The 26,703-nt window shown below is 37.1% G+C and overlaps 2 protein-coding genes across 7 annotated transcripts in view; one reads left to right on the top strand and one right to left on the bottom strand.

Annotated features, from left to right (window-relative positions):
- Positions 1–3: 3 nt before the first annotated feature.
- On the top strand, positions 4–7,687 carry LOC112573071 (DNA methyltransferase 1-associated protein 1-like). Of its 2 annotated transcripts, none has more exons than XM_025253077.1 (13): positions 4–121; positions 706–818; positions 1,168–1,252; positions 1,595–1,722; positions 1,883–1,957; positions 3,164–3,382; positions 3,530–3,637; positions 4,408–4,596; positions 5,180–5,251; positions 5,582–5,654; positions 6,112–6,266; positions 6,516–6,785; positions 7,118–7,687. In XM_025253077.1, the coding sequence occupies exons 2-13, from the start codon at positions 723–725 to the stop codon at positions 7,178–7,180; spliced, it is 1,533 nt and encodes a 510-aa protein (XP_025108862.1). In that variant the 5' UTR covers positions 4–121; positions 706–722; the 3' UTR covers positions 7,181–7,687. The 2 variants fall into 2 exon arrangements, with proteins under 2 accessions (XP_025108862.1, XP_025108863.1); XM_025253078.1 differs by having other exon boundaries at positions 1,168–1,256; positions 1,602–1,722.
- LOC112573069 overlaps positions 7,616–26,703 on the bottom strand; it is a 36,863-nt gene continuing 17,775 nt past the window's right edge. For all 5 annotated transcript variants that reach the window (XM_025253074.1, XM_025253070.1, XM_025253075.1 and 2 more), the window contains 20 exons: positions 24,357–24,563; positions 23,862–24,081; positions 23,428–23,538; positions 22,217–22,323; positions 21,415–21,553; positions 20,856–21,135; positions 16,787–17,037; positions 16,477–16,596; positions 15,833–15,988; positions 14,878–14,994; positions 14,591–14,764; positions 14,070–14,303; positions 13,864–13,950; positions 13,631–13,717; positions 13,248–13,343; positions 12,693–12,800; positions 11,420–11,575; positions 11,167–11,259; positions 10,731–10,874; positions 7,616–10,070 (listed from right to left, as the gene is read on the bottom strand). In XM_025253074.1, coding sequence (XP_025108859.1) covers positions 10,026–10,070; positions 10,731–10,874; positions 11,167–11,259; positions 11,420–11,575; positions 12,693–12,800; positions 13,248–13,343; positions 13,631–13,717; positions 13,864–13,950; positions 14,070–14,303; positions 14,591–14,764; positions 14,878–14,994; positions 15,833–15,988; positions 16,477–16,596; positions 16,787–17,037; positions 20,856–21,135; positions 21,415–21,553; positions 22,217–22,323; positions 23,428–23,538; positions 23,862–24,081; positions 24,357–24,563 — 2,932 coding nt within the window. In that variant the 3' untranslated portion in view covers positions 7,616–10,025. The remainder of the gene's footprint in view (positions 10,071–10,730; positions 10,875–11,166; positions 11,260–11,419; positions 11,576–12,692; positions 12,801–13,247; positions 13,344–13,630; positions 13,718–13,863; positions 13,951–14,069; positions 14,304–14,590; positions 14,765–14,877; positions 14,995–15,832; positions 15,989–16,476; positions 16,597–16,786; positions 17,038–20,855; positions 21,136–21,414; positions 21,554–22,216; positions 22,324–23,427; positions 23,539–23,861; positions 24,082–24,356; positions 24,564–26,703) is intronic.

Here is a 26,703-nt window from a genome sequence, read left to right as displayed (position 1 = left end):
CTCGCAATGAAGGAAATGGGAGATAAATCCGCTGACTGCTGTGTTGGATTTTTGCTGGCAATGTTTTCACTGTAAAAGTAAACCACACGACACTCTGTTAACTCACGTCTGAAGTGTTTCAGTGAGTGGAAAAAAATATATAAAGATTTGTCTTTCTCTTTCTATATTATTACTGGCCAAGATAATGTATAATTCTCCTTTTGTTTATGATCGATATTTGAAAGCGTTCTCAGACTTGGTGCACATCGGCTTCACGTTTACTTTGCAGGCTGCGAAGCGCAAATATTTATTCCGGTTATCTAGATCGATATAGCGCTTTCTTAAACCGATAACAGCATAGGCATTGTCTTTTACGAGATTTTAGGGGTAAGAAAAGTAACAAAAAAAAATGGTAATCCACTATTAAGGATCACACCACGACACGTTTGTTGCTACCGATACCCACTATGATTTTCATTAGTAATTTTTATTATTTGCTAGCTCGATATATCATACATTATATGATCATCTCGTAAACTTGAGCGTATTGTAATGAATAACTACCATGTTTAAAAGTTACTTCCTGTGGATCAATAAAGTGGCAGTGTGTATTCCTTCGATTTATCAGTCACACAAAAGGTGCAAAACTGAGCAGTTTTTATTCCTTTAGCAAAATTTGCAAAGCATTTTATTTTGAATAACATATAAACATATTTTATTGCACAGAACTTGAAGCTGACAAGATGACTTCTTCTGACGTTCGTGACATTTTGGAACTAGACAGTGGCACAACCCATGAGTTTGTCACTAAGGAATCATTAATGAATGATGGTAAAAAGGTATGGGATTTAAAATAAAATTGCCATAAAATGTGGCTTCAGTTTCATTTTCTCCAGTTCTAAAAGTATGCAACTAATTTTTGTTAATTTCAAAAAGGAATATTTTAATGGCAATATTAAATCTGTAATTTCCAGTAGGCTTATGCTATTAATTGACAAAGGTCAAGCAGACATCGCTATGCCAACATAACAAATATTTTAGTTAATCAAAAAGGTCCATAAATATATTACACTTGTAAATCTGTTTATTAAATATTTATTACTCTTAGGAGCAGAATAGTGTCATTTGTAAATCATTGCAAACTATATATTGACTTTTAGGAAAAGTTTTCATGCCTTACTGTTACAGAAAAAGGTTAAAAAGCCAGAGCATGTCACATTCAAAAGGCCAGAGGGCATGCACAGGGAGCTTTGGGGACTGCTTTGGACAGATAATAAGTATATTTTTATGTTGAAGATAATAAGTATATCTTTATGATCAAAATAATAAGTATATTTTTATGATGAAAAAGTAGATCTATCATGTAAAGTACAATCAAAAGGCATTTTCATGCAAATTCTGTTTCAGACTGCCAATAGCTGGTGAAAGTTCTATAATAAAGCACTAATTATTGTATTCTTTTTATGCCAGCATAAATTATTTTGATATCACTTGTAAAACCAGAACATTAAAACATTTGTTAACAGTTCTTTAATGATCATTTAACTGTTGATGAAGTCTTAGTTTGTAAACAGTGATATGATGCATACTGTACCATTGAGTTTTGTTTCTTTACATGCCAGAGACCCACCACCAATATTTCCATCAGACTCCAATCAAGGTTACAAGCAGATGAAAGCTAAAATAGGTAGCAGTCGTGTTAGGCCTTGGAAATGGATGCCTTTCACAAACCCAGCACGCAAGGTGAAGCATGTTTATTGTGTCCTTTGCAGGACTTTTTCTACACAGCACTTCAGTGTAGAATTCATCTGTCCACAACTGTTTGTAGAGCCAGTCTGATAACTGCCTTTCCATGAAATTAATCTAAAATAATCATTTCACATTTATCATTATTTTTGTTTAGGATGGGGCAGTTTTCTATCACTGGAGAAAAGTGGCTGATGAAGGAAAAGACTATCCATTTGCACGTTTTAACAAGGTAAGAAATCACATGAAAAGCCATTTTGCAGATGAAGTCTTTTGCCTTATTCTCTTGGCAACATTTTTAAATCTATAGATTTCTGAATGTTGTACCCATACCTGATAAATTTCTCACTTAACATTTCACTCTACAGTTGGACAATAATAAATTGGGAAGTGTGCTCTGATAAATTATAAAATAAAAACAAATTAGAAAACAGTGAGAAATAGCAAAACATCTTCTCTATAGCATGTAAGTGTTGGTATTGTCTTGTGGAAATCTCCAGAGTTTGTTCCAACCAGGAAACCACCTTCACATCATATTATTAGTTTTGATGTTTTGACTGACACCTTGTCACCCGCACACCATACGTTGCTTTCAAAAAGATGAAAACACCATCAAAAATCTGAATTTAAGAAATTTAATATCCCACATTTTTCAACAAACAAAGTGAGGAATTACTTTACAGATATGCAATAAAATAACATTTTTCCTTATAAAAAGTCCATATTATAGTCTCTTTCAAAGAATGTCCTCATTGAAGTTCCCTCCATCAGGTTTCAAGCACTAATATAAAAGAACATAGACACAACCATCTTTCTTCCGGTTAGTGTGCTTCTCAAAGTCCAGTATGATCCAGTGCACCAATGTATGAAGAAATAGAATTAAAAAGAAAAACCTGGACAGAAAAAATTGTCCTTACCATGCTACCTGTTACGTTTCCCCAATTAATACTTTACATTCAGCTATTTACATCATATGAAGAGGACAATAATCCATATATGCAACTCACTCTCAAAAAAGACTAAAATATTCATAGGCTCAAAGACTCATTGACTCTGAAACAAAACTGATTCAGACATGCCCCAGCAGGGTTTCTATGAGTAGAAGATGCACAAGTCTGGTCAGGACTTAACACAAGGAAAGCCATCAGTTACCCTTACCTGTTCAAGGGGAAGACTATTCGAGAACAAAATACAAAGAAACAGTAAAAGTCACTCCTGACATCAGCCCTAACTTAGTGTAGCCTCTCAGTGACACTATTACATAAAAAAAAAGTGGTCATCACACCTAAGCACTCCCACACAAATCACTCAGCATCTACCTGCCCTGTTCCTAGCTGATTGAATTTTTTTTTTTAAAGTAGGTTTGTGACACGCTTTGTCTTTCCATATTGATTCAATTTGTGATGGACCATAACTTTTGCTTGTCTGTCACCTAAAGGTTGTGGACATTCCTGCCTACTCAGATCTTGAGTATCAACAGCATCTGCATGACGAAGGATGGACACGACAGGAGACTGACCATCTCTTTGATCTCTGTAAACGTTTCGATGTACGCTTTATTGTAGTGCACGATCGGTGGGACCGACAGCGTTTTCGACAGCGCAGTGTTGAGGATCTAAAAGAGAGATATTACAATGTCTGCAACACTTTGACCAAGGTATGATTAGTTGTAAAATTTGTGATGTTTGTGGGGAAATTTGTTTAGCTTGGAAAGTTAAGAGATTTTAAAAACATTTTAGCTCCTGTATTTTTTCCACCAACAATTAATTTTTTATAATTTTATTTCCTTTTCTTCTTTTAACAGGTGCGGGCTCCTCAGGGAACGGAACCAAAAATCAAAGCATTTGATGCTGAGCACGAGAGGCGTCGGAAAACACAGTTGACAAAGCTCTTTGAGAGAACCCAAGAACAGGTAGTTGACGTGCAAGATGCTCAAGCCTTTGTGTCTCTACAAGTATAATTTAACAGTTAGGATTAGGCATGCATTTTCTGTATCTAAATATCTGAAAACATGGGCAAACAGGTCATAATGGAAGAATTGTTTTGGATCTTATCAAGCATGTATGAATGTTCCAGCTAGTCATGGGAGACAACTTTGCTTCATAGGAAATACAGCTCAAGCAAATTTCATTTTATCCTCAACCCTAGATATTTATAAGAAATGTGCACTCTAAATTTAATATGATTTACTTGGCATTTACCAATATAGCATGTGTTCTGATTGACAACAAGATTGTGTTAAAAAGATGTGGAGAAGAGATAACTTAAAACAGTACTTGCTCAAACAGTTAAATACTTGCTCATGTGGTATGTCTGTAGTATGACAAAGCATGTCGTTCATATATTTAATTTATTACTCAAAAATCAACAGGCAAGATGACATGGTTTATCTTATCAGGGTTCGATAATGATTATAATCGCTGTCATGCTAGGTAGTTGCTATAGTGTTATATTTTGTAAAATCAGAAGCTATTTTCTAGTCAGGAGTTCAGGAATTAAACACTATGTACAGCAGCCAGTTTTACTGCTTATCATTTTTTTTATATAAGTTAATTGTTTTCAGTTAATGACAGGCTGATTGATCGTTTGCTGTTATTGAGGGTGTCTCCTGATAAAGTAATTTTACTTTGTGTACCTGTTGTCTAACTTCATGGTCATGCCTTATTGTCTTGGCTTTCCTAGTGTGAAGAGGAAGATTATCTTATTGGTGAACTGAAGAAGATAGAGCTTCGTAAAAAAGAACGTGAGAAGAAAACTCAGGACCTTCAGAAACTTATCACTGCAGCTGACAGCAATATGGATCCCCGCAAACCTGAGCGGAAAGCTACAAAGAAGAAATTCCCTCCTCAGATGAAGTTTCGGGATGGAGGAGTATGTATTGATGAAATATAGACACATAGGGTCTGGATATGCTTATGTTAAAGAAAAAGATAAAACATTTTGAACAAAATCTGCATAAAAAATATGACATACTGCGAAATCCTGTTTCTGTTAATTAAGGTTTTAGAGAATTTATTCTGAAAAGTATAATAGATAAGCCTTATTACTTATTACAAAGTCTCTTGAACCAAGAACCTTATTAGGAAATGTTTTCAGTGCTTGTTTATCGGTATTTATTAATTGCTGCATTTGTTGTGTACACTTGTTATGGAGGTTACAGCTGTAACAGAAATAGCTCTAGTCATTTTTGGAAAAAGACAATAAATGAATTTCATAATGTTTATGTCTTGTAGAAGGGAAAGAGGTTCAGAAAAATGTTGTAAGTAACTGCTGCAAAAACAGCTTAGACTAAATTCTGTGATAACAAGCTTAAAATGGCTGCAAAAGACAAAAGTGACGATGTCACGCCACATCGTTTTAGTAAAGTACTTTATAAATTCAATTCAGAGAGTTGTAGTGTCAGTAGTATTTCAATGACAGCAGAGTAAGTAATGCAAACTAAATCTCTTTACAGGCAACACCAGAACCTGGCGGCATTAAGTTTCCAGATTTTAAACAATCTGGAGTCTCTCTTCGGAGCCAAAGGGTGATTGTCAAAATCATTAAATTTATGTATTTATTCATGCATATGTGTGTGTGCATGTACACTTGTGTACATGTGCATGCTCTTAGAAAGAGCAAGATGTGCATTTTCAACTTTGTCTGCATTCATGGTGATCTTTTTCTTTAGAGTAGCTTTATCAAATTATGTAGACCTTGAACAACTTGTCTGCCAATTAAGAATGCTTGAGAATAAGCTTTTATTCATCAGAGATATAGGGACAGAGAAAGACAATGGGTATTTCTGACTTGGGTGTTTGCTTTGCTGTTGCTTTCTTCATTATTCATTTATTCGTTATACTTGACTTTTTATTAGATGAAACTTCCTGCTTCTATTGGACAAAAGAAAATGAAAGCAATCGAACAAGTCTTGGAAGAACTTGGCATAGGTGAGTACATCAGAGGAAGAAAGGGCATGAAGTACAGCATGTCTGCCACTAGGACTTCCAAAAAAGTTGTCAAAGTCTCTTGTATTCTTCACAATGACTTCCCCTTTTCACAGTTTACTTTGTTTCTGTCAGCTCAGTTTTCTATGGCTACCACAGTTTCTTTACCACCATCAATATACATGTATGTGTTGTATGTCTGCTTGTTTGTTCATGTTCATGTATGGAGGTTATTTAGATGCCACTCTGCAAAGATGTGCTCGTGTGCCTTCACATATATTTAAAGCACTTTTAGCTTGGCTTTGGTGCTGGAGGAAGACCATGTATAAACATGCATTTCTTAGATAACACTAGCATAAGTGAATGGAGAATATGACTTTCCTTAAATATTCAGGATGATCGATGCAGACAATCTTTTGCATTTATTGTCTGATATTTTACCTGAGACTTTTTCATGCAGAGTTCAACCCAATGCCGACTGAAGAGATGGTGCAGCATTTCAATGAACTCCGACAAGACATTGTTTTGTTGTACGAGTTGAAACTAGCCCTAGCTTCTTGTGAATATGAGCTACAGATGCTTCGACTTCGTTATGATACACTTAATCCTGCCAAGGTGAGATTTAAGAATTGCATAAAATTATTGTTTTATGTTTCTCGTATACAGGAATATGATATTGCACACGCATGCATGGAATAGATACTATCTCATTTTGTCATCTTGATTTGGACCATATCAATACGCTTAAACATATTCATGCATTTGCAGCATTTTTTGTCACAGCATCCAATTTTGATAAAAGATAACCTGCAGAAAACTGTTGTGACACTTGACCAAGTCTGTAAAGTGAGTTTATTATTTCAGAGCTCATCAACAGCAGCATCCACACCACTGCTAACACCCACTACAGAGCAAGTGGGACTGGGGTCTATATCTACTCCACAAGTCCCTTCCCTGACTCTGTCCCTTTCCACACCTGCAACACCTGCCTTTGATGATGAAAGTTTACTGTCAGCCCCTGACTCTCCTGGCATTATACCTAACCTTGGCACCATTGGTGATGAAATCATTGAGGACAGTTCTTTGTCAGGACGCAGACGGAATAGTGACATTGATGTTGTTGGAACACCACAGGTGAGGTTTTCATGAGATGGGGGTTAATACAGATAGCTGATATGCAGAATTAACTTTTATAAAAAAAAATGTTTAAATACTGATGCATATGATCAAAATGCAAGCATTAGTAAATATGTAGTTTTAATGCTTGGAGAATGATCTTGTAGGATGCAGTTAGGTTGGCTGCAATAAATACCTGGACTACATGTCTGCTTGTATTTTATCAGTGTCTTGAGATTTGCACCATTGGAGAAGTTTGTCAACAGTTTAGCATGAGTGTATGCATGTAAGCACGTTCACACACAAATGTTTAATTGGTCTGTAAATTTTATCTGGGTTTTTTTTTTCAGAGGAAACGAAAGGGAAACATGGAACAGATGAATTTGATAAAGAAGATGAAGCAACAGAAATGATAAGCAATGGCGAGAAAATGTTGCCTGCATACATGAAAAGTAGATGAATGTGTGTATGTTGTTTATGAATGTGGATCATGTGATCAATATTTTTTTGTAATTTGATGAGCATATTTGCAGGCAAGGTCTACATAAATGTCCTTAACTGGGCAAAATTTCAAAGCAACAACTATCCAAAGTACCCCAAGTCCCAATGTATTGACAGACAAGTTTGGACTCAGCATGTTCCAACTTCCAAATGCTCACCAAAAGCTATTAGTTTCTAGTGCCCTTTACATAACTTTGCCAAAGTAAATGAAATGTTTGCCCATGTAAGAGGGAAGCTGAATTCAGCTCCTCTTTTTGCTATTTCAGGGTGTATCACCCCCAAATTTTAGTGTTAGCTTGCATCACCATACTTTTTGTTATTGGCCATAGAGAAAACAGTAAAATGTATTCCTAACATGTTTACATTTATTATGTAATTATTCTGTAAGAAAATCCTGAATAAAACTAAATGTCATAATATGGTTGATGTCCTTTTTTTTCTTCCTCCAACAGAAATTTTGCATACCTTTCTTCACATCAAAATTTCAAAAGGTATGCCATGTTAGACTGAAGTTTTGTTAATAATAGTCATTTTCAGGTATTACAGTTTGTGAAGAAGAGTGATTTCATTTATTAATTTCTTGGATTGTTAATCACTCTGATACAACAGATATATCATCATGTCCAAGAAAATAACAATAAAATGTAGTATTATGCCTTTTAAAATTATAATAGACAAAGTAATGGTCAACATTTATATTGTGAACATGATAAATAATAGAATTTTTTTCTTGATCATAAATGTAATAATTTTAAATTAAGGTAAAAACAAGTAACTAGAAACATTACAGGTTGTTGAACAAGATCTTTACAAATAACTTATCCTCAAACTTGTACAAATGAAACAAAGGCCATTGCATGAGCATGTGTGTAAAAATAGTATTCTGTGTATGCCTATAATACCATACCATGCATGTAAATGATAAAAGCATCATGCTTCCATTGTTTTGCCCATCTGCATACAAGGGGAAAAAATTGCTTATCTTTTAATTGTACGATCACAAAAATATTTCAAAAATTGACTACAATATAGTAATTTATAAACTGCAGCAATTTTAGGCACAAAGCAAATCAGGAAGAATTAAAATTATTAAAGCAATATCAAAAGTCAGGCAATACAAAGCATATTGAGGTATGGGAGGTTGTACAATCATTCAATAACAAACCCATGATATTAAAAGTTCCACCACAAAAACTAGGTTATCGTGAGTTATTTTGATAAATGCTCTTGAAATAAGTTATGCTAAGAACCATGTAACTATGGTTATTCTCACGCCTTTCTCCAAGGATAAAGACGGTACTTAAAGGCAATGTTTCGTGCTTATTGTCTGTATATTCAAGCATAGGCACATCCATGAGTTTAGTAGTTAAAAAAACAAGTGATGAGAGCAGATTATTGAACTCTAAAACTGAAAAAAAAATCAGGAGCTTCAGTTTTTCTAGAACTTGACTTGTGGATATGCTTGATGCATAAAAATCTGCAGATTCTTAATGCACATACACATTGTTCATGCTAATTTGTACACATTATATTTTAGTACAACCTGTAAAAGCCCGAGACAACTTTCACATTTATGAAAATGTTCAGTTTTATTTTAAGTATGTCTGGGTGTGTGTTTGCTTATGCTGGTGAGTGAAGAGAGACTAAGAAAAAGAGACACTCGATGGTATATGCTTATTTAGAAGGAAAGCAAAAACATCACAGAAATTTAGATATGTCAAGCCTCAAAGGCATCATGGAAATCACGTCGACTCTCCAAGAAGCAAGCTCAGACCTGCTGGTAAATTTGTTTCACTGGTTTTGTCTTAAGATGTTGACAGTTTTCAGCCTTTAATTCACAAGTAGCCAATGCGCCAGCAAAGCAATAATCCTGTATATATCTGCAGAAATACCCACTGTCTGATGAGGTAAAATATCCTCTTGTTCAGGACATCCAAAGGGTTCTTAATGAAGTTTACATAAACACCAACTGGATCTGGATCTTGCTGAGACGTAGGGTCTTTTTTTTCAATTGCTTCCCACTTTTTCCTCTCTTTTCAACCTGATTTTTATGACAGTTGTCAAGGTTACAGTTTTATTCAAGAAATGAAATGAAAAGCATCAGATGCTTAAATCATCTCTATTTTTAAGTCCAATTCTTTTTGTATTGCATTTAGGCAATACTTGGATGCCACATTAGTTTTGCTGAAGCAACACATGTATTGATCCCACAAAGGAATCTGCTTTTCTGCAAAGTTACCATGCACTTAACTTCCCACCACTTCATGGGTATAATCAATCCTCATGAAGCTTTGTGTTCTATGGTTCCAGTGTAAATGTTCAGTCTGAATTAAAACTTTCAGCAGTCAAGTATAAACTGTCTTTTACAAAGTGTTCTTGCACTGTAAAACAAAGTGTGAGTGCACTCATCATTGTCCAAACCTCTGCACATGGAGCATACTTTGTATGTCCTACCATTTCAGTAGAGGTCATCATGTCAAAGACAATGCAAAACACCAAACTATTCTTAAAACACAACATGTGCTCTCAGACTTCAAATTGAGCCTGAGAGTGCAACAGTCACCTCAATTTTCCAGCTTCTTCAGATTTATCACTGGGAAGCTGATGCTGTCCGAGAAATTCACCATCTCCTCCTTAAAATATGTGCCTGTGTGTGTTGTCAGACCTTGAAGACCACACAGCAGATTTTGTAATGAAACAGGAGTCAGCAAAGGTTTCAAGTCGAAGCATGCTGATGTCTCCAGTTTGGATCACAACTTATGTGTTGCTCACAACACCTTCCTCGTAAAGTTTGTAAACCAACTGTAAAAATTCATAGAAATGAGAAATAATAAATAGAGACCATCATTTTTGAAAAAGGAAATTTTGTTCTGACATATTTCTATGAAAAATATTCACATGCTATTATATATGTATATACTTGCACAAAAGAAGGTGCATAGGTACACACATGCATTCATACACATCATAAACATATACATAACGTACGATTTATATAGCACATACTTATGCTCGCAAAGGAGTGTGCTCTCAGAGCTTGAGACAAATAGGAGACATGGACAGGAGAAACAACCATGCAGCCAAATAACAAAAGACAAACAGAAGATGCAAAGAGGAATCATGAAACAAACAGTAAAGATAGTGTCACAAATGTGCAGAGGAAGACAAGCAGGCAGACTAGTCGATAGACTATAATCATAACTGTTGACAACTCTGCTCATGCAGGGCTTTTGCTTACGCAAAAAATTGTGTACAGTACGCATTAAAAGTTCGGAGGACCCCTTCAATTTTCGTCAATGGGGTCCCCTTCAAATTTGGGCGAAGAACAGGGACCCCTTAAAAATCTGAAGAAGGGGTCCCTGGGACCCCAAAGAATTTAGCCTTAGCAGAAGCCCTGTCATGGAACATATTACATAGATATATACATACTTGCTGATTATATAAAGAAGCAAAAAAACCTACACTTTTGAACTTGATAGCCAGACCATCCATAAAATGTCCTGGGTTCTTCCCATGAGGGACTAATGATTCCAGAATATTTCCAGCCTTTTCTCTACTGTAGATCTCGTCCATGCCACGAGGTATGTAATCAGTGTTAATCTCAACCTGGAAAAGTTTGTATGCTTATTTGTTATTTACAACATTCTTATAAATACCCTGATTCTCTGTGGCACAATCAAAAAAAGTTGTCTTTGAATGTCTATTTCCAAGGCTATTACACTTGTGACATCTACACATCAAGGTTTAAGAATCTGCAAGTCAGCAATCACCAGTAAGTTAACAGTACTATCTCAATAACATAATTTTTCCAGGATTGTGTCCATTGTGGTGGTATGAAGAAGGTGGGAGCCAGTAACATGGACTGTGAATAAAAATATGTCCAATCTAATACACTAACCAGCCGAGAACTGGGAACATCAAATGCCAGCTCATCATCACGCCTTGCATCACAGAGTCGCACGAAAACAGAAGCACCTTCAATCAGCTTGATCTGGTAGAGGGAAGGAAAAAAAAAAAACCCAATTAAAGTCAGTTCTGTTACAAATTGTCAACAATATTCACAAAGCTTACCTTATACCTCTCTGTTACTTTCACATCACTAACTGTACACCCAAACGTCTAAATGAAATCACATAAAATCATATAATTACTGTGCCATTGCGAATGTTTTTCTCCATCCATTCTTTGCATGGCTCTCGAGCCAGTTGTTTGAGCATCTGCTGTGATGGTGGACCCTTAAACAAGGGCAGCTGAAATGTGGCGGTATTAGCATACTTCTCCTTGAAAACCTGAACAGCTGTCCATGCCTGAAAAATGGCAAACCAAAGCAAATAGATGATCAAAAAAATCTGCATGAACAGCTCTAGTCATATATCAAAAATGCACATGATTTTTCCAAGTGCAGCAAAAGAGCTAGACTTCTGAAATATAAGGCAATCTCTCAGTGCATGTTCACATATGTAGATGGTAAAACTAGCATGCTCTAGTTTAGATGAGCATCAGCAAAGCTAATTCCATTGTCAGCATGTTTTCAGTATCAAGATAACATGTTGCTGCCAGCTGATTTATACATCTCATGCCAGTTCTCTATTACAGGTAAAATAGGGGTGTTACACAGTTTGCCATGGCTCTAAACAACTCAACACAAATGGTGACAGTACTGGCAGGGCAAAACATTGCCAATATCAACCTTCGCTTGCAGGGTGAGACGATACTCTCTATGCAACTGAGTCGCATTTTCATGCCACACAACCCCCTAATTCCCCTATTGTTATTTTTATTCCCTGAAATTTCTAGAAGCTATCCCCATCCTATGTTGTCATGTGGCCACCAGCCATATCTGTCTGTGTGCACACCTTCGGCCACAGCTACCACATATCCAGCTGGCCCCTGCCTGCTGACCTTTCCCTGTGACCCATTTGGCTCATGAGAATGTCTTGGACTGGCTGCTCTCATACTAGTAAGAACACAGGGTTGCTGAGCAGTCAGTTACAGTTATGTCCAGGGTCACGCCACTACCACAGTCCACTAAGTGTGTGCGTGCAATCTTATGAGGTTTGCTTGTGTTTGTGCATATGCAAATTGGGCCCTATCTTACTTTATTTACTCAAGTAAATGAGAATAACATATACTCCATAAATTTACAAGGAACATGTGTTTGGCTTTTACTAAAAACAGCCAACAAAGCATCACATTTATCTAACTGGTCAAAAGTAAGTTTTCAGAAAAACAAATGCAAAACAGGAAACAAAGTTTTCCTGATAACTAAAGATTTGTAAAACTGGCTGAAGTTAACAGACATCCGTTATAATAATTTATAAGGAAATGCACGTATAAGCAGAGTACCTAAAAATCATAACCCTAGGCCTCAAACACATTCACAAAATTCACCCTCCAGTAAAAATTTGGTTCTTTTGTTCCCACCTGTTCAAGAAGTCCATATTTGTAGCTGTCTCGTGTGACATTCACAAAAATTTCTTGCAGATGTATGACAGCAACCAGGAACCGATGGAATGAGCGTCTTGGGAAATGCTGCATTTTCCAGAGAAATCAACATGGATATTTTTGTAAAGGCAGCTTTAATGTCAAAATGCATAAACAGGGATAATTTCGTGTGACATATGCCATAGGCAGTTTTTATTGATTTGTAGTTAAAGTGTATTTGCAAACTTGTAAAGGATTTTTCTAAGAAAGGCAGAAGTGATAGAAACATTTATCTCTTGAAATCAGGGATAAAATGGATTCTGAACCATGCAACAAGGATGACTTGTACACAACATGCCAGAAATAAAAGCAAGCAAACTAGCTCAAGTATACCATTGCAGGCAAACATATTGCAAGCTGTTCTCTCTTTCAGGTCTCAAACAAGTACCTTTTAATGTTAAACAAGAGAACTAAAAATGTTTAACTTCACTAGAAGTAAAAATAAATAGAACACTTAAGCATCAAGTAAATTTTAAGTAGATTTTAAGCAATAACCTTATAGCCATCTTGCCAAGCTGGGGAGGAGTGAGTGCTGCGAATGTTCAGCTTCTCTGTAAAGATCAGTTTGTCGTATGTGGCATGTGGTGTGCCCTAAAACAGCAATGTATATATTTATTTATTTTACATATATCAAACAATCACTTACCTCAGTCTGACTTCCAAGTTATTTTTTGGGGGACACCTAAAACAGCTCCTAAAACTTTTAACATACTGGTTAAAATGAGTAATAAATCTGCTCTATTTTAATGCAATGCAAAAAATCTGCTATGGTTTTTTTTCTATTTACAAGGATTTGAAACATCGCATCAGATTGTTAGAATATTATCAGAGTTAACAACATATTTTTTGACAAATGTGTGCTACTGCATAGAACATACCATATAGAACGCTCCAGGTGGATTCAGGCAAATGTGACCATGAGTAAAGTTAGACCAAGGCAAGTTCAGGGCACTGTCAAGAGCGATCTGCAAGAAGATGAAGACATCCACTTCTAATAAATCTAAGACAGCAGGAACAACCTCAAAATTATGATATATATATATCTTTAAGACCAACAAACTTTTCTTGCTAGTAGGTCAATGAGCTAAACATACAAGAGGAGAGAGAGTACCTTAATCCCATGTCGTGGAGAGTAGTGGACAATGAAGGTCAGGTCCTGGTCCAAAGGTTTAGCATCAACAGACTTTGTCAACTGATTCTGAAAGCATGATAAAAATTCATGAATTCTAAGAAAAAAACCAAGTGACCACATGAGAATAATGCTGTCAACTTTTATCAAAATAATTTTACTGTGAATGTGAAAAAACAAAACCTTACCCTGATGTACTGCTCCATATTTTTGTCACTGCGCAGGAAGCTGTCTTTGGCCTTAGCATTACTGGCCACAGCCTCCCGTACAGTCACAGGACGTCGGCGAATCATGGCATGAAACAGCTTTGTTTCCCCTTTTGTAGGCGTACATTTACTGGACATATAGATGCGGTCAGAGTACTTAGGTCGAGGATACCAAAGCCCAAGTCGTGCCCAATCAGACTGTGGATGCTTGGAAGACTAAAACAGAAATATTGATGACAATGATCAAAACAATGACACATGGTAAATTATAAAATGGCACAGCTGCAACATTGTTTACATTTTATAACAGTATATACCTACACACCCAGTTAAAAAAAAAAGCAGAGGCTCCTTAGCCTTGTGGTTGGTGTAATTGACTTCAAGGCCGAAGACTGCTGGTTTGAGCCTCACTTGGGCCATCATCATCATCAATCATCAACAACAACAACAGGTACCAAGGTTTTAAGTACTAAAATAATGTTGTAATAGAGGTATTTTTTCACCTCCAGAAGTTTTCCATTAGGTCCCTTCGGAGCCTTGAACAGTCTGACTAACAAGGATGCACAAGGGACGTGTCGACTGTGAGCATCCCGCAGCGAGCTTTCAGTGAAGGGATCTACACCATTTGGGCCTTGGTTGTACAGGCGAAGCTGGTGAGACCCTTCATTCAAAGAAACCTAGAACAAAAATATATACTTCATTTCCATTGGTGACATATTGAATACAGCAATAGCTAACAGAGTCGGTGACAAATGTCATCCTTGCAATTCAAAAATTATTTCCATCTCACCTGCATTCCTTGCTTGTCAATACTTGGCTGCTTTACTGTGCCTGTCTCCACAAAGACGTTCAGCGTGGCATGCCCAACAACTGTCAGTGTGCGGTAGTATTTATCGATGGTGTAAACCTATTGTGTCAAAGAAACTAGTACAGATCAGACTTCATAACAATACAATCATAATACTTTTGCCTTTGTAGTATCAAAATATAGTCAACATACTGGTCAGAAAAAATAATGTCTCAAAAATAACGCATCTATAGCTGCAGTTACTGACTTAATAAAAATGGAAGGCTATGGTCTCTGCAACTTTGAAAATTCTTGGGAAAAGTGCAATAAAGTTGAAAAGTAATAATTTAATTTAACTGGTTTTACTGGATCAAGTAAAGTAATTTTTGAAGAAGGCAGGAAGATTTTTTAAAAACTTTTCTTCCTCTACATCCCAGCCAGACAACTACGCTCTTTGTCTAATGACCATATCCTCAATATTTCTGTCACCAGAAACAATGCACCAAAACAAAGGAACTCTCTCTCCTTCCATATCCGCCACCTATTCACCATTGAATCTTTTAAATGTGCATTGAAGACACACCTCTTCCTTAAGCATTACTCCCAACAACAGTCCACAGAGTGCTACTCCTTTTTCAATCCTCTCCCCATTGTCTGTTTATTGCTACTTCCCTACTTGTCTTCCTCTGCTGAATCACGACATTCTTAGTTCTTGTTATCCGATTCCTCTTTGCATCCTCCATATTTGTCTTGTATTAGTCATCAGTACTGTTGTTCATTCTTCTGTTCCTTCAATGTTGTTCCTGTCTCGTTCTTGTCTCAACAACTAAGAGCATGCTATTTATGAGCGTGAGTATGTGCTATACAAATTACACATTTTTATTATATCATTAATAATAATACTTCATGAAATGTGCAAAGAGAATACAGAAACTGAAATGCTGTGTTTGCAATGGACCTTGAAATATAAAGTTGCAGATGGAGGAATTGTGGGCTCCCGAAACTCTTCCTTGTGTTCATATACAGGATTATAGATGTCGCTGTCCAGTTTTACACTGGTAGAAATGTCCTTTCCATAAACTTCATAGCGCCGATCCATTATTCGTCCGGTGACCTGAATAATTGTGCATGAAGAACATAAAGGTTTACTTTTATTAACTTCAAACATTTTAAAGATTCTTAACAGAATTTACAGTGAACTCTGCTCATAAGCACATCATCCTTAATGGTGGTTATTTGACATTACGGTTCCATTTGAAATATTTTGAGATACCATGCTTGAGCATATGAGTTCCTATTGCTGGTTTTGGTTGGTGACACCACTATAAAAATCTTTGAAACATTAACAATCATACCAGTTTTAACTGATATTTTTTTAAATAAACTATTGTTTACATACTGTGAAGTCACACAAAATTCAATTAAGCAAAAACAAAAAGCACAACATTTTCTGTTCTTTCAAATGGAAATTGAAAGGAAACATTTTTTCTTTCCCCTGTCTTTGCTGAATTCTTGTATGACTAGCCCACTACTACGTAGCCATCAGGGACTGATGTGTTGGTTACAATATTATAATTTACTTTATAATAATTTTATATTTACCCTTGAGAAACTGACAGATTCAGGTAAGAATCGGCAGCCATCTATGTATATGTCAAATCCATCTCCCACCATAAATGGTTCTGTTGGTGGGTGACGTCTATCCAGAGGAAGCCATGCAAACTAAAGACAATACATGTTTAAATTTTAATATTAGCAGGTACAATTTTACCACAATACATCTATCAAAACTTGCAGACTGCAAATTAATATTCTAAAATTGTGAATTTTGCACCAAGATGATGTTGAAAGAAGTTATGGAAAGTTTTTTTAGCAGTCAGCAAACATATCCACAAGGAATTCTGTCACACACCTCAGGCAGGACATCCTCGTTATCATCAGAGAGGTCACTAGGAGTCAGTGAACCTGGCCGGGGCTGACCCTGGAAAATATGAATGCGCAGTGTAGCATTGCGATACCGCCGCCACTCCCGGTTGTAAATGTCTTGTAGAGATATACGATTAGGCTCTGGCACAGGTGGCTCATACAGTTTGAGGACATGGGTACCAGTATTGATCTTCATTGTACTTGGGTCAAAATCTCGACGGGCTCTTGCAGACAATTCTGGTAATAAAGGAAAAGAAACTAAAACATAATGTATTCACAACTTTCTGATCAATACAAGAATAAAAATATATAAATACAAAAAAAAAGTCGACTGCATACTATATCTCCTACTTTTATAACATGAGATGAAATAACATCAAACACCCTAACCCTAACCCTAACCCTTAAGGACGCCTTTTATTTCAGAGAAAAGGCCAATAGTCAAGACTGACACTGTTGTAGCAATTAAGGCAAGCATCCAAACTCCTGTAGGTATATAACAAATAACCACTGGTCAAAACAGCTAAAAAAATTTCCTTGACACCAACAGTGGGAGAATTGTAACATCTGGATTAAGATCTCCCCTGTGGGACCCCGGGGTATGCTTGCCTAGCAAGCATTGCAAGAATAGGGTCCCTGCCATCCAGCCAGGCATGTCGTAAGAGGCGACTAAGGTGGACACCTCACCTAGAGGTAAAATAGGTTGTGGTAGGGCTAACAACCCCACCATGTAAAAAAAATCCTGTTACAGAAACTAAAACCAGAGAACTCGTCACAGATGGCGAAGGTAATGAAGCACACCAGGAGACTGGACTAATGACGGACGACAGCCAAACCCGAAAGGGAGCTGGCGCCCGACAGCGGATTTACTGAAGCCGAGGCAGAAGTTGAGGGTGGGGTGCTGGAACGTCCAGACCTTGTACCAGACTGGCAGGATGCTCCAATTAGTCAAGGAGTTTGACAACTACAACTTGGACATCCTGGGAGTCAGTGAGGTCAGATGGACCGGCACGGGAAAGAGGAGACTAGCGTCAGGACATACCATCTTGTTCTCAGGAAGATCAGACGCTCAGCACTCTGAAGGAGTAGCTCTACTCCTCAACAAGAAAACGGAAAAGGCACTGCTGGAATGGAAGCCTTATGGACCCAGGCTTTTGAGAGCAAGATTCCATTCCAAGTACACCAAGCTGACAGTGCTAGCCTGCTATGCACCAACAAATGACTCTGAGGCAGAAGACAAGGATGCTTTTTACGATCAGCTCCAGGCAGCCTCAGAAAGCGTTCCAGCCCACGACATGTTGCTCATCATCGGCGATCTCAATGCCAAGGTGGGAAGTGACAACACCTGCAGGGAGCATGTCATGGGCAAACATGGAATCGGAAGCATCAATGACAACGGAGAGAGACTGGCAGACTTTTGTGAAGAAAACAACCTACTGATTGGAGGCACACTCTTCCCACACAAAGACATCCACAAGGCAACATGGACATCACCAGATGGGATCACAAAGAACCAGATAGACCATGTCATCATCAACCGAAAATGGAGGAGCTCACTTCAAGATGTTAGAGCCTACAGAGGAGCAGACATTGCCAGTGACCACACTCTTGTGATAGCCACAGTTTCTCTGAAGCTGCGTCGATCACGAGGAAAACAGGCACGTCAGCAGAGAGTGGACTCCGGCAAACTAAAAAATCCAGCCACCGAAAGGGCCTTTGCTATGGAAGTAAAGAACAGGTTCCAGGCACTAGGAGACCAACAAGAGATGACCTTAGACGACTTCAATCGAGTCTTACAGGAATCAGGAGAGAAAATACTGGGCTTCCAACGGAAAAAGAAAGAACAGTGGATCAGAGAAGAGACATGGAAGAAGATAGAAGAGAGAAAGTCAGCCAAACAAAGAATCAACAGCACCAGATCTGAACGCCTGAAAGAACAACTCAGACAAAGATATGCAAAACTGAACAAAGAGGTAAAGAGGATGACAAGAACCGACAAAAGATATCACATAGAGAAACTGGCAGATGAAGCAGAAAATGCAGCAAGTAAAAATGACCTGAAGACACTGTACAAGATAAACAAACAGCTAAACAACGGGTTTAAGAACAGTGATGTGCCAGTGAAAGACGTGAACGGTAATGTCGTCGAGGGAGAGGCAGGAAAACTACAGCGCTGGAGGGAGCATTTTGAGTCAGTTCTGAACAGACCAGATCCCCCTCAGCTTGCAGACATCCAGCCAGCAGCTATAGACCTTGACATCTGCACAGACCCACCAAGCTGGAAGAAGTGACAGCAGCAGTCAAGACAATGAAGAGCGGCAAAGCACCAGGGCAGATGGAATAACAGCAGAGATGTTGAAAGCAGACGTGAATGTGACAGCTCCCAAGCTGACTGAAATCTTCAGGCAAATTTGGGAATCAGGGCAGGTCCTGTTGCGTGGAAGACAGGGCTCATCTTCAAGTTACCCAAGAAGGAGATCTTGGAGACTGCAATAATTGGAGGGGCATAACACTTCTTTCCCTCACCAGCAAGGTCTTCAGCAAGATTGTTTTGTCAAGACTGACGGCAACTCTTGAGAAAGACCTCCGACCACAGCAAGCAGGATTTCGCCCTGGGCGATCCTGCTCCGAACACATCTTCATTCTGCGACAGATTCTGGAGCAGAGCAACGAATGGAACACACCGCTGTACATCAATTTCATCGACCTGGAGAAGGCTTTTGACAGCATCCACGCGAGTCCTTATGGAAGATCCTGAGGCATTACGGAGTCCCTGCAAAACTTGTTCAGTCATTGCAATGCTGTACAGCGATTTCAAATCCCAGGTTGTCTGTGACACGGAGCTCACAGACCCTTCAACGTCAGTACCGGGTGAAGCAGGGCTGCATTCTGTCGCCGTTCCTCTTCATCCTGGCCATGGACTGGATCATGAAGACTTCCACCGACAGCGAGAGGAGAGGGCTCAGATGGACCATGACTATGACAGCAACAACAGCACTGGAAGACTTGGACTTTGCTGATGACATTGCCCTGCTGTCACACCGCCACCAAGACATGCAGGAAAAAACAAAGGCCTTCTCAGAAACAGCTGGAAACCTTGGCTTGAAGGTCAGCACAAAAAAGACTAACAGTATGAGAGTGAACGCCAGAGTCCAAGACAGCATCAAACTAAATGGAGATGAGATTGAGGAAGTTGACAGTTTCTCCTATCTTGGGTCCAAAATGTCAAACACTGGGGATGCGGAGGTGGAGATTCGAGCCCGACTGGCGAAAGCCAGTCAGGCCTTTGCCTCACTCAGGAGCACATGGAAGGCAAAAAACATCAGCCAGAAGATCAAGCTGAGAATCTTCAAGTCAAATGTGATCAGCACCCTCCTTTACGGATCAGAATCTTGGAAGATGACCAAAACCATCAGTAACAAGCTTGACGTCTTCCAAAACAGATGCCTCAGGCGCATACTTAACATCTTTTGGCCAAACACCATCACCAACGAAGAACTCCACCGAAGAAGTGAAACCGAGTCCATCACCACGCAGGTTCAACGAAGGCGTTGGCGATGGATTGGACATGTGCTCCGCCAGCAGACAGCAGACCTTTCCAGAGTCGCCCTACGATGGACTCCAGACGGCCGAAGAAAACGAGGCCGCCCAAAGGAAACTTGGAGAAGAACAGTGGAAAGGGAGATGAAAGGAAAGGGCTGGACATGGGGTCACCTAGAGCGTGTTTCAGCCGATCGACATCGGTGGCGGACTCTGGTTGAGGCCTTATGTGCAACCTGATGCACAAAGAGGAATAGATAGATAGATAGGATTAAGATCTTCCTCGGGACATACTTCTGTCAAAGTGCTGATCATTATAGGGGCTTTCTCCAGGTAATCCAGCTTCCATTTCTTTCATATCCTTTTTTTCCATAGGAATAATATAAGCACTTTCCAAATAAAACAACCCAAGCAAAAAAAAAACAGGCTACAGACTATTGTAATTATTACTAAGTAGAAGTCCTCACTATTAATCTTTTTAGTTTTTTGCCTCAATAAATCTCAAGGCCACTAACCAGGATTAGCACAAAGCACAAGAGGAATGACTGCCCATGCTACGAGGCTTTCCTCTTCGTACAATGACTTCTCTTGAGCACGTGGTTCCAAAAATAAGTCATCTGGCTCTTCACTGGGCTGACGCTTGAGATAGAATCGTGCAATAACCAACATGTCTCCTTGCAGCTGAACATCATGAAATGTGGCCTCTTGCTGGCCGAAAATGTGATAACCATACTTGAAATTAGACTTGACTGCTGTTGTGCTACATGTTACAGGGCTTGTGGATGACTGTACAACCTGTGTGCAGCAGATTACAGAAGACACACTGTCAAAACAAAAACTAATGTCCATGTACAACAAACAAGATTTGATAGAAGAAACCTTGCCACAATCAACACTAAGTGCATATCTGTTCAAAGGTGACATTTATTGAAATGTAATTTAAATATTTAACAAAACTAACAATTATTATAAAATAAATAACAAAAATTGCATTTAGTCAAGATGTAATTTATAAAACCATTCAGTCATTTTAATTTAATCTGTTTTGATTATTATTATCTGAAATATTCCCACCTTCCCAGTAGATACATAATATGCTGTAAGCCTGACTTTTCCTTCTCCCAGTTCACTGTGTTTCACTCGGTCGACTTGGAAGCCTATAATAGGCTCCGCCGAGTTCATCATCCCAATCCTCGGGAGGTTCGACATCCGGCTAAAAGGGAATTTAAAAATCAGTTTCATTTAAACTGTATTTAAAATGCATCTTTATAAGATTATTCTCAAGAAGCCACTTTAATTCTAATAACAAAAAAGTTCTTTTTGCAATATTAGAGACACAAACATAAGTTCAAGCAGCAGAAAAATTACCAAGATGGTTTCCAGCTCTGATAAAAATTGCAACAAGTATTTTACACATGTATCAGAAAAATGGTTAACTATCAAATATGAAAGCAAAATTTCTATTATAATCTTTCTGTTCAGACTGTGCAGAAAACTTATTAGTAAACACATAGCTTGCTGCTAATCACTGGTTAGAAGTAAATTTTAAAAAGTTAACTTTTTACAGAATGCAAAGCATAGGCTACAGAGGTACAAAAGTAATCCCACAACCATACAAATACAGAATGTGCAAGTGACACAATATACAAACTAAAGCAGATATGTGGGTTTAATGCAGCTTCCACTTCAGACTACTGTTGCCAATAAGAAAAATAATGCCTTTCAAGACTTACAGCTGTTCCACTGCTAATACTCATAATGTATACTAAAAGTTGCAGTTACTGACATAATGGAAAAAAAAAGGCTGACTTAGGGATAGATTAATCAGAAATAATAAAACTGGCTTTTTAAGAAGTATTCCTCTAGGGAAAAATACCTTGCATGTCTTGGTGAATGAAACTCATGAGGAGAGTCAGGGGGTAATGTGGAAGGAGGGGGAGGTATTAGATGGGGAGAAATGATGGTCTGGGGGAGGACACCTCCCTGTAAGAGAGAAACACACCATCAGGACGATTTTATTTGTGGTCTGTATGATCAAATCTCTCTCACACACACAAAACACACAGTTAACTTAAAGTTTTGCAATGAAACGAGGCTTTACACTGAAAGACGTAACTATTCAATGAGGTAGTGGATACTGAAAACTAGAAGCAATTTATTTTTTGAAAACTTTTCAAAGCTTAATTAGATACCTGTAAGAAATACAGATATTAACCTATATAAATTGAAAAACTGAATTATACAGATCATAACCTATAATATAAATTAAATACATGTGAGTTACATAGATTCTATGTAAGTTAGACGGATTCTAACAAAAATACCTGTGAGCTATACAGATCCTAACCTAAAATATAAATTAAATACCTGTGCAGTATGAATATCCTAACCAATTGTATAAATTAAATACCTGTGAGTTATCCAGATTCTAACCTATAGTTTGGCTCATAATGAGATTTATTTGTCCATAGAAAAAGTCCATAGTAAATACGAGAGACTGTAGATTTTTCTTCCTATATAAATCAAAAGATTGGACATCTCTCAAAAGTCAAAGGCTGAATATAATCTTACCTGGTATAGGAGTGTATGTAAAGATCTTTTAAATGTTTGAATTTGAAATCAATGAGACTAATGAAACAATGAAAAGTGTTGAAACCTGACACAGAACCAAACAGTCATTCCTAAGTGTTTCAACTTTCTTTAATTTTGAGAACAGAATAGGAAAGAAGTTGAGTATCCGATCTATTGATTGAAATGTACTTATATGTATCTAATATACCTAAGTTTATACTTTTCTTAGACTCTCTGCATTATTGATGCTGTCAAAGTAAAGAATGACATGTGTCTTTATCCACCTATGTCATTTGTGAATAAATAAAAGGGGATGGATCCTCTCTATAAGAAGCAGATTAAAAAGCAGAAAATGACTATATTTTTTATTAGGATGAAGCAGAAGAAGAAAATAAAAACCTCTTTAAGTTGAAGATCAAGAAGTATAAAGAAGAAAGAAGAAAAAGAAGAGAACATCTACTGAAGCAATAGGTCATTTAGATATGAATTAGTTTTTAACCAGCAGGAAGTACTCACAGTGGGTGCTGTCTGATACAAGTCATGGTTAATAGCAGCAATGGTAGCCAAAGACTGTACACTTGCATCGCGGTAGTGCACAACGCGGTAGTAGAGTTCTGCATCTCCATACTGAAGATCAAACATAATCATCAAAATTTAATGTCCAATGTTCTGTTGTTAAATTATTGACTGCAGGTTCTAACATTAACTTCCTGTCTGACAAAAGCGACTTAACATTGAACACAGGAGCATCTGTCAGTCAGCAATTAAAAGAAAAACTACCTTTATAAATATATACAGCTTTTATGGATGTTTATAAATTGTGAAGCTGCTTATAAAATTGTCCTCTTTTCAAACATTACTTCTAATCCATTTAATCGGAATAGCTTTCAAATCTATTTGTAAAATTGAAGTGTCAGGTTCGGCATGTAAGCAATATAAACAAACAAAACCTGAGGAATGGAGTCCAATTCACCAAAGGGAATGTATGGCTTGATAGGACTGCATCGGAGTGGCAGTTTGAATCTGCCAGGCATAAGGCGACCCTGCCCATCGAAAAGTGGTATCTTAGACCAGGCACGAGTGATGAGGCGTGTAGGGTCATGCTGTGAACCAGTAGCTCCAGCAGCCTGTAGCTCCACCACAATGCCCAGGTCTGACTGAGGTGGACACCTACAACCCCCAAAATTTACTGTGAATAACTTTAGTTTTTACTAAAATCATTGATTAAAATCAAAATTTCCATTGTAGCCATTTAAAAAAAAACATATATCCTTATCATCAACACATAAAGACATGGAAATGCTTCAATGTCTCTATATGCATGCATTTTTAAATATATTTAAAATATAAGACAGTCTAAAAAAATGCACCTTAGAAATGTTATATTCGAAAGTTAACGTCCATTTCAGAAAGACTATAAAAATACACAGGAGTAAGGACAATACCTTGGAACTGGCTGCCTTGCACCAATGACAGCATTGCAGACATTTTGAGGATAGTTTTGTCGAGTGGCAGGTTCTGTGTACACCAGAGGCAACACAGTGGGCTCACCAAGTTTTGAAGACAAATTGTGAAGACCAACTAGCAGACGTATAGCAGTGATGCTGGGGTCAAGGTTTAAGACAAAGTCATAGAACATCACAAACCCTGCACTGTAACAAGACAAAAAAAGATCTATTTTGTAGCAAAACCATCAAAACGTGCTCTTTGTCTTGCAACATATATTTATCATCATATAATGCAAACAATTAATTTCTTAGGTTTTTCTCCTTCCTTCTTCGGTTGTATAGAATCAAGGTCACGATCAAGTATATTCAATTATCTGACCAGTACTGTGTAAAAAAAAAATTCTTTTATTTCAAAACTACTTATAAACATCATTTCAATATGGAAAGACTGTTTGATCATGTTGAAACATAACTATGTACCATGAAAAAAGGCAGTGTTGTTCCTTTGGAGCTGTTTACCTTAAATATGAATAAATGAGGTTTTGCAGGCTGGAACTGTAAGTTATACAGCTTCCCTTTATAAGTGACAAAACGTTCTCATGTATATATATGCTATAGTCATTGCAAGAAGATTGATTCTGCAGGCTGTTGGATGTGTTTTTCTCCATTTTTTCCAGTCTCACCTTTCTGTTTTATATCTTACAACTCTGTACTTCTTCCTGTAATATTTTTACTTGCTAAACCCACCAGAAAGCTGATAAGTATTATATCTACACATAAATTTTGAAAATGAAAAAACATTTAGTGCTCAGTGTGAGGTTACAGAATTTCTTTTAGAAATAAAGCAATCTATAAAATACTTACAACTGGGTACATCTACTTTTAAATTTACTTATTTGTAAAAATCCAAAGCATGCTCACTTCCCCAGAATCTTTTGGTACAGAAAACAAAATCAGTTTGATTTATATTTATCTTTACTACAAAAATTTATAAATACAGTAAATAAAGCAAACAAAATAGTAACATAAGTGTATGTGTATAAGCAGACATAAGCATTACAAACATTATTATATAAACATGCATTCAAGAGCAAGTAATAAAATAGGATTTCTGAGTATCTGACTAAAAATATACTGGGTCTTATTTACCCATATTTGCATGGAAAACATGCTATTATGCGAATAATAACCACAAGATTGATAAAGATTATGAAAACAAGTTAACCTCTGTGTATATTGCAACAAAATGTGCTGAGTGTCACAATTTAACAAGTTTCTATCCAAATGCCTAGCAAATACTTTGATACAGATGTAGCATTTATGTTTTTTTAATAATTTTGTCTCTTCACATCTACTTTTAATTCTGCAATCAAAAAGAAAGCAATGATTCATTTTTCTAGTAATATTATATATTGAGAGAGTATTATTGTGATCAGGGTTTACATTATCTCCCAAGTTCAACTGATGATCCATTTACGCATTTCTTACCATGTCTAAAGTTTATGATTGTGTCTTTTGAAAACTGAGAACTCTTTTCTTTTCATCATTGAAAAAACTAATTTAAGTGATGCATGAAGGATTCTGCTTATTCCAAGAATATTAATGATATGTGAATCAGAGAATCGATGTATCAGTGGGTATTAACTTTAAAGTTGCAATAGAGACTTTTCATAAAGTAGGCATAAATAAATTCATATGTATAAAAAAGTGGAGTTATATATGCATTTCTTGTTTATAATATCCATTAATGTACTGAGTTACATACTTAAACACAATAAAAAAAGTTCAGTTAAATCCAAATTATAAAAGTAAAATGACTTCATTCATCCTACAGTTAGGTCTGTTCTCATAACCAGTATAAGAAATATATCCTTGCCAAATATATATGTAGATCTTCAAATTCTTTTTAACTTTTTAATCCATTTTACAAACAAAATTTTTTTTCAATACAGAAAATTTTAAATATTAAGTTATAAGCAGAAATTGAATTATGGTTGGACTAATCTGGCTTTCAGACTGAAATACAATCCTGACTAAAAAGGATGCACTTTTTGTCACTTGTAATTGCAATGAACAGGAGTGAAAACACTGGTCTTGGCAGCACTGGGGAAACACCCAGGATGAAGCAGCTCAGCTTTTGTGGCATTGTAGGGATACACACCCTGACATATATTAAAGATGATCAGACCTTTGTGCATTAAATATCTTTATCTGGAAACTGACACTGAATCTATATAATTCAATACACAAAGCTGCATAAGGCAGCTTAAATACATCAGTTATACTTTGATATGGTTAAGAACAACAAAACAATTTGTGGAGTAAAAAAGTTAATTTCAGCTGT

The sequence above is a fragment of the Pomacea canaliculata genome, linkage group LG10 (genome assembly GCF_003073045.1).
Source record: "Pomacea canaliculata isolate SZHN2017 linkage group LG10, ASM307304v1, whole genome shotgun sequence".
Classification (NCBI taxonomy): Eukaryota; Metazoa; Mollusca; class Gastropoda; order Architaenioglossa; family Ampullariidae; genus Pomacea; species Pomacea canaliculata.
Note: the sequence above shows the minus strand (reverse complement) of the source record. Positions and strands in the feature narration are given on the sequence as shown.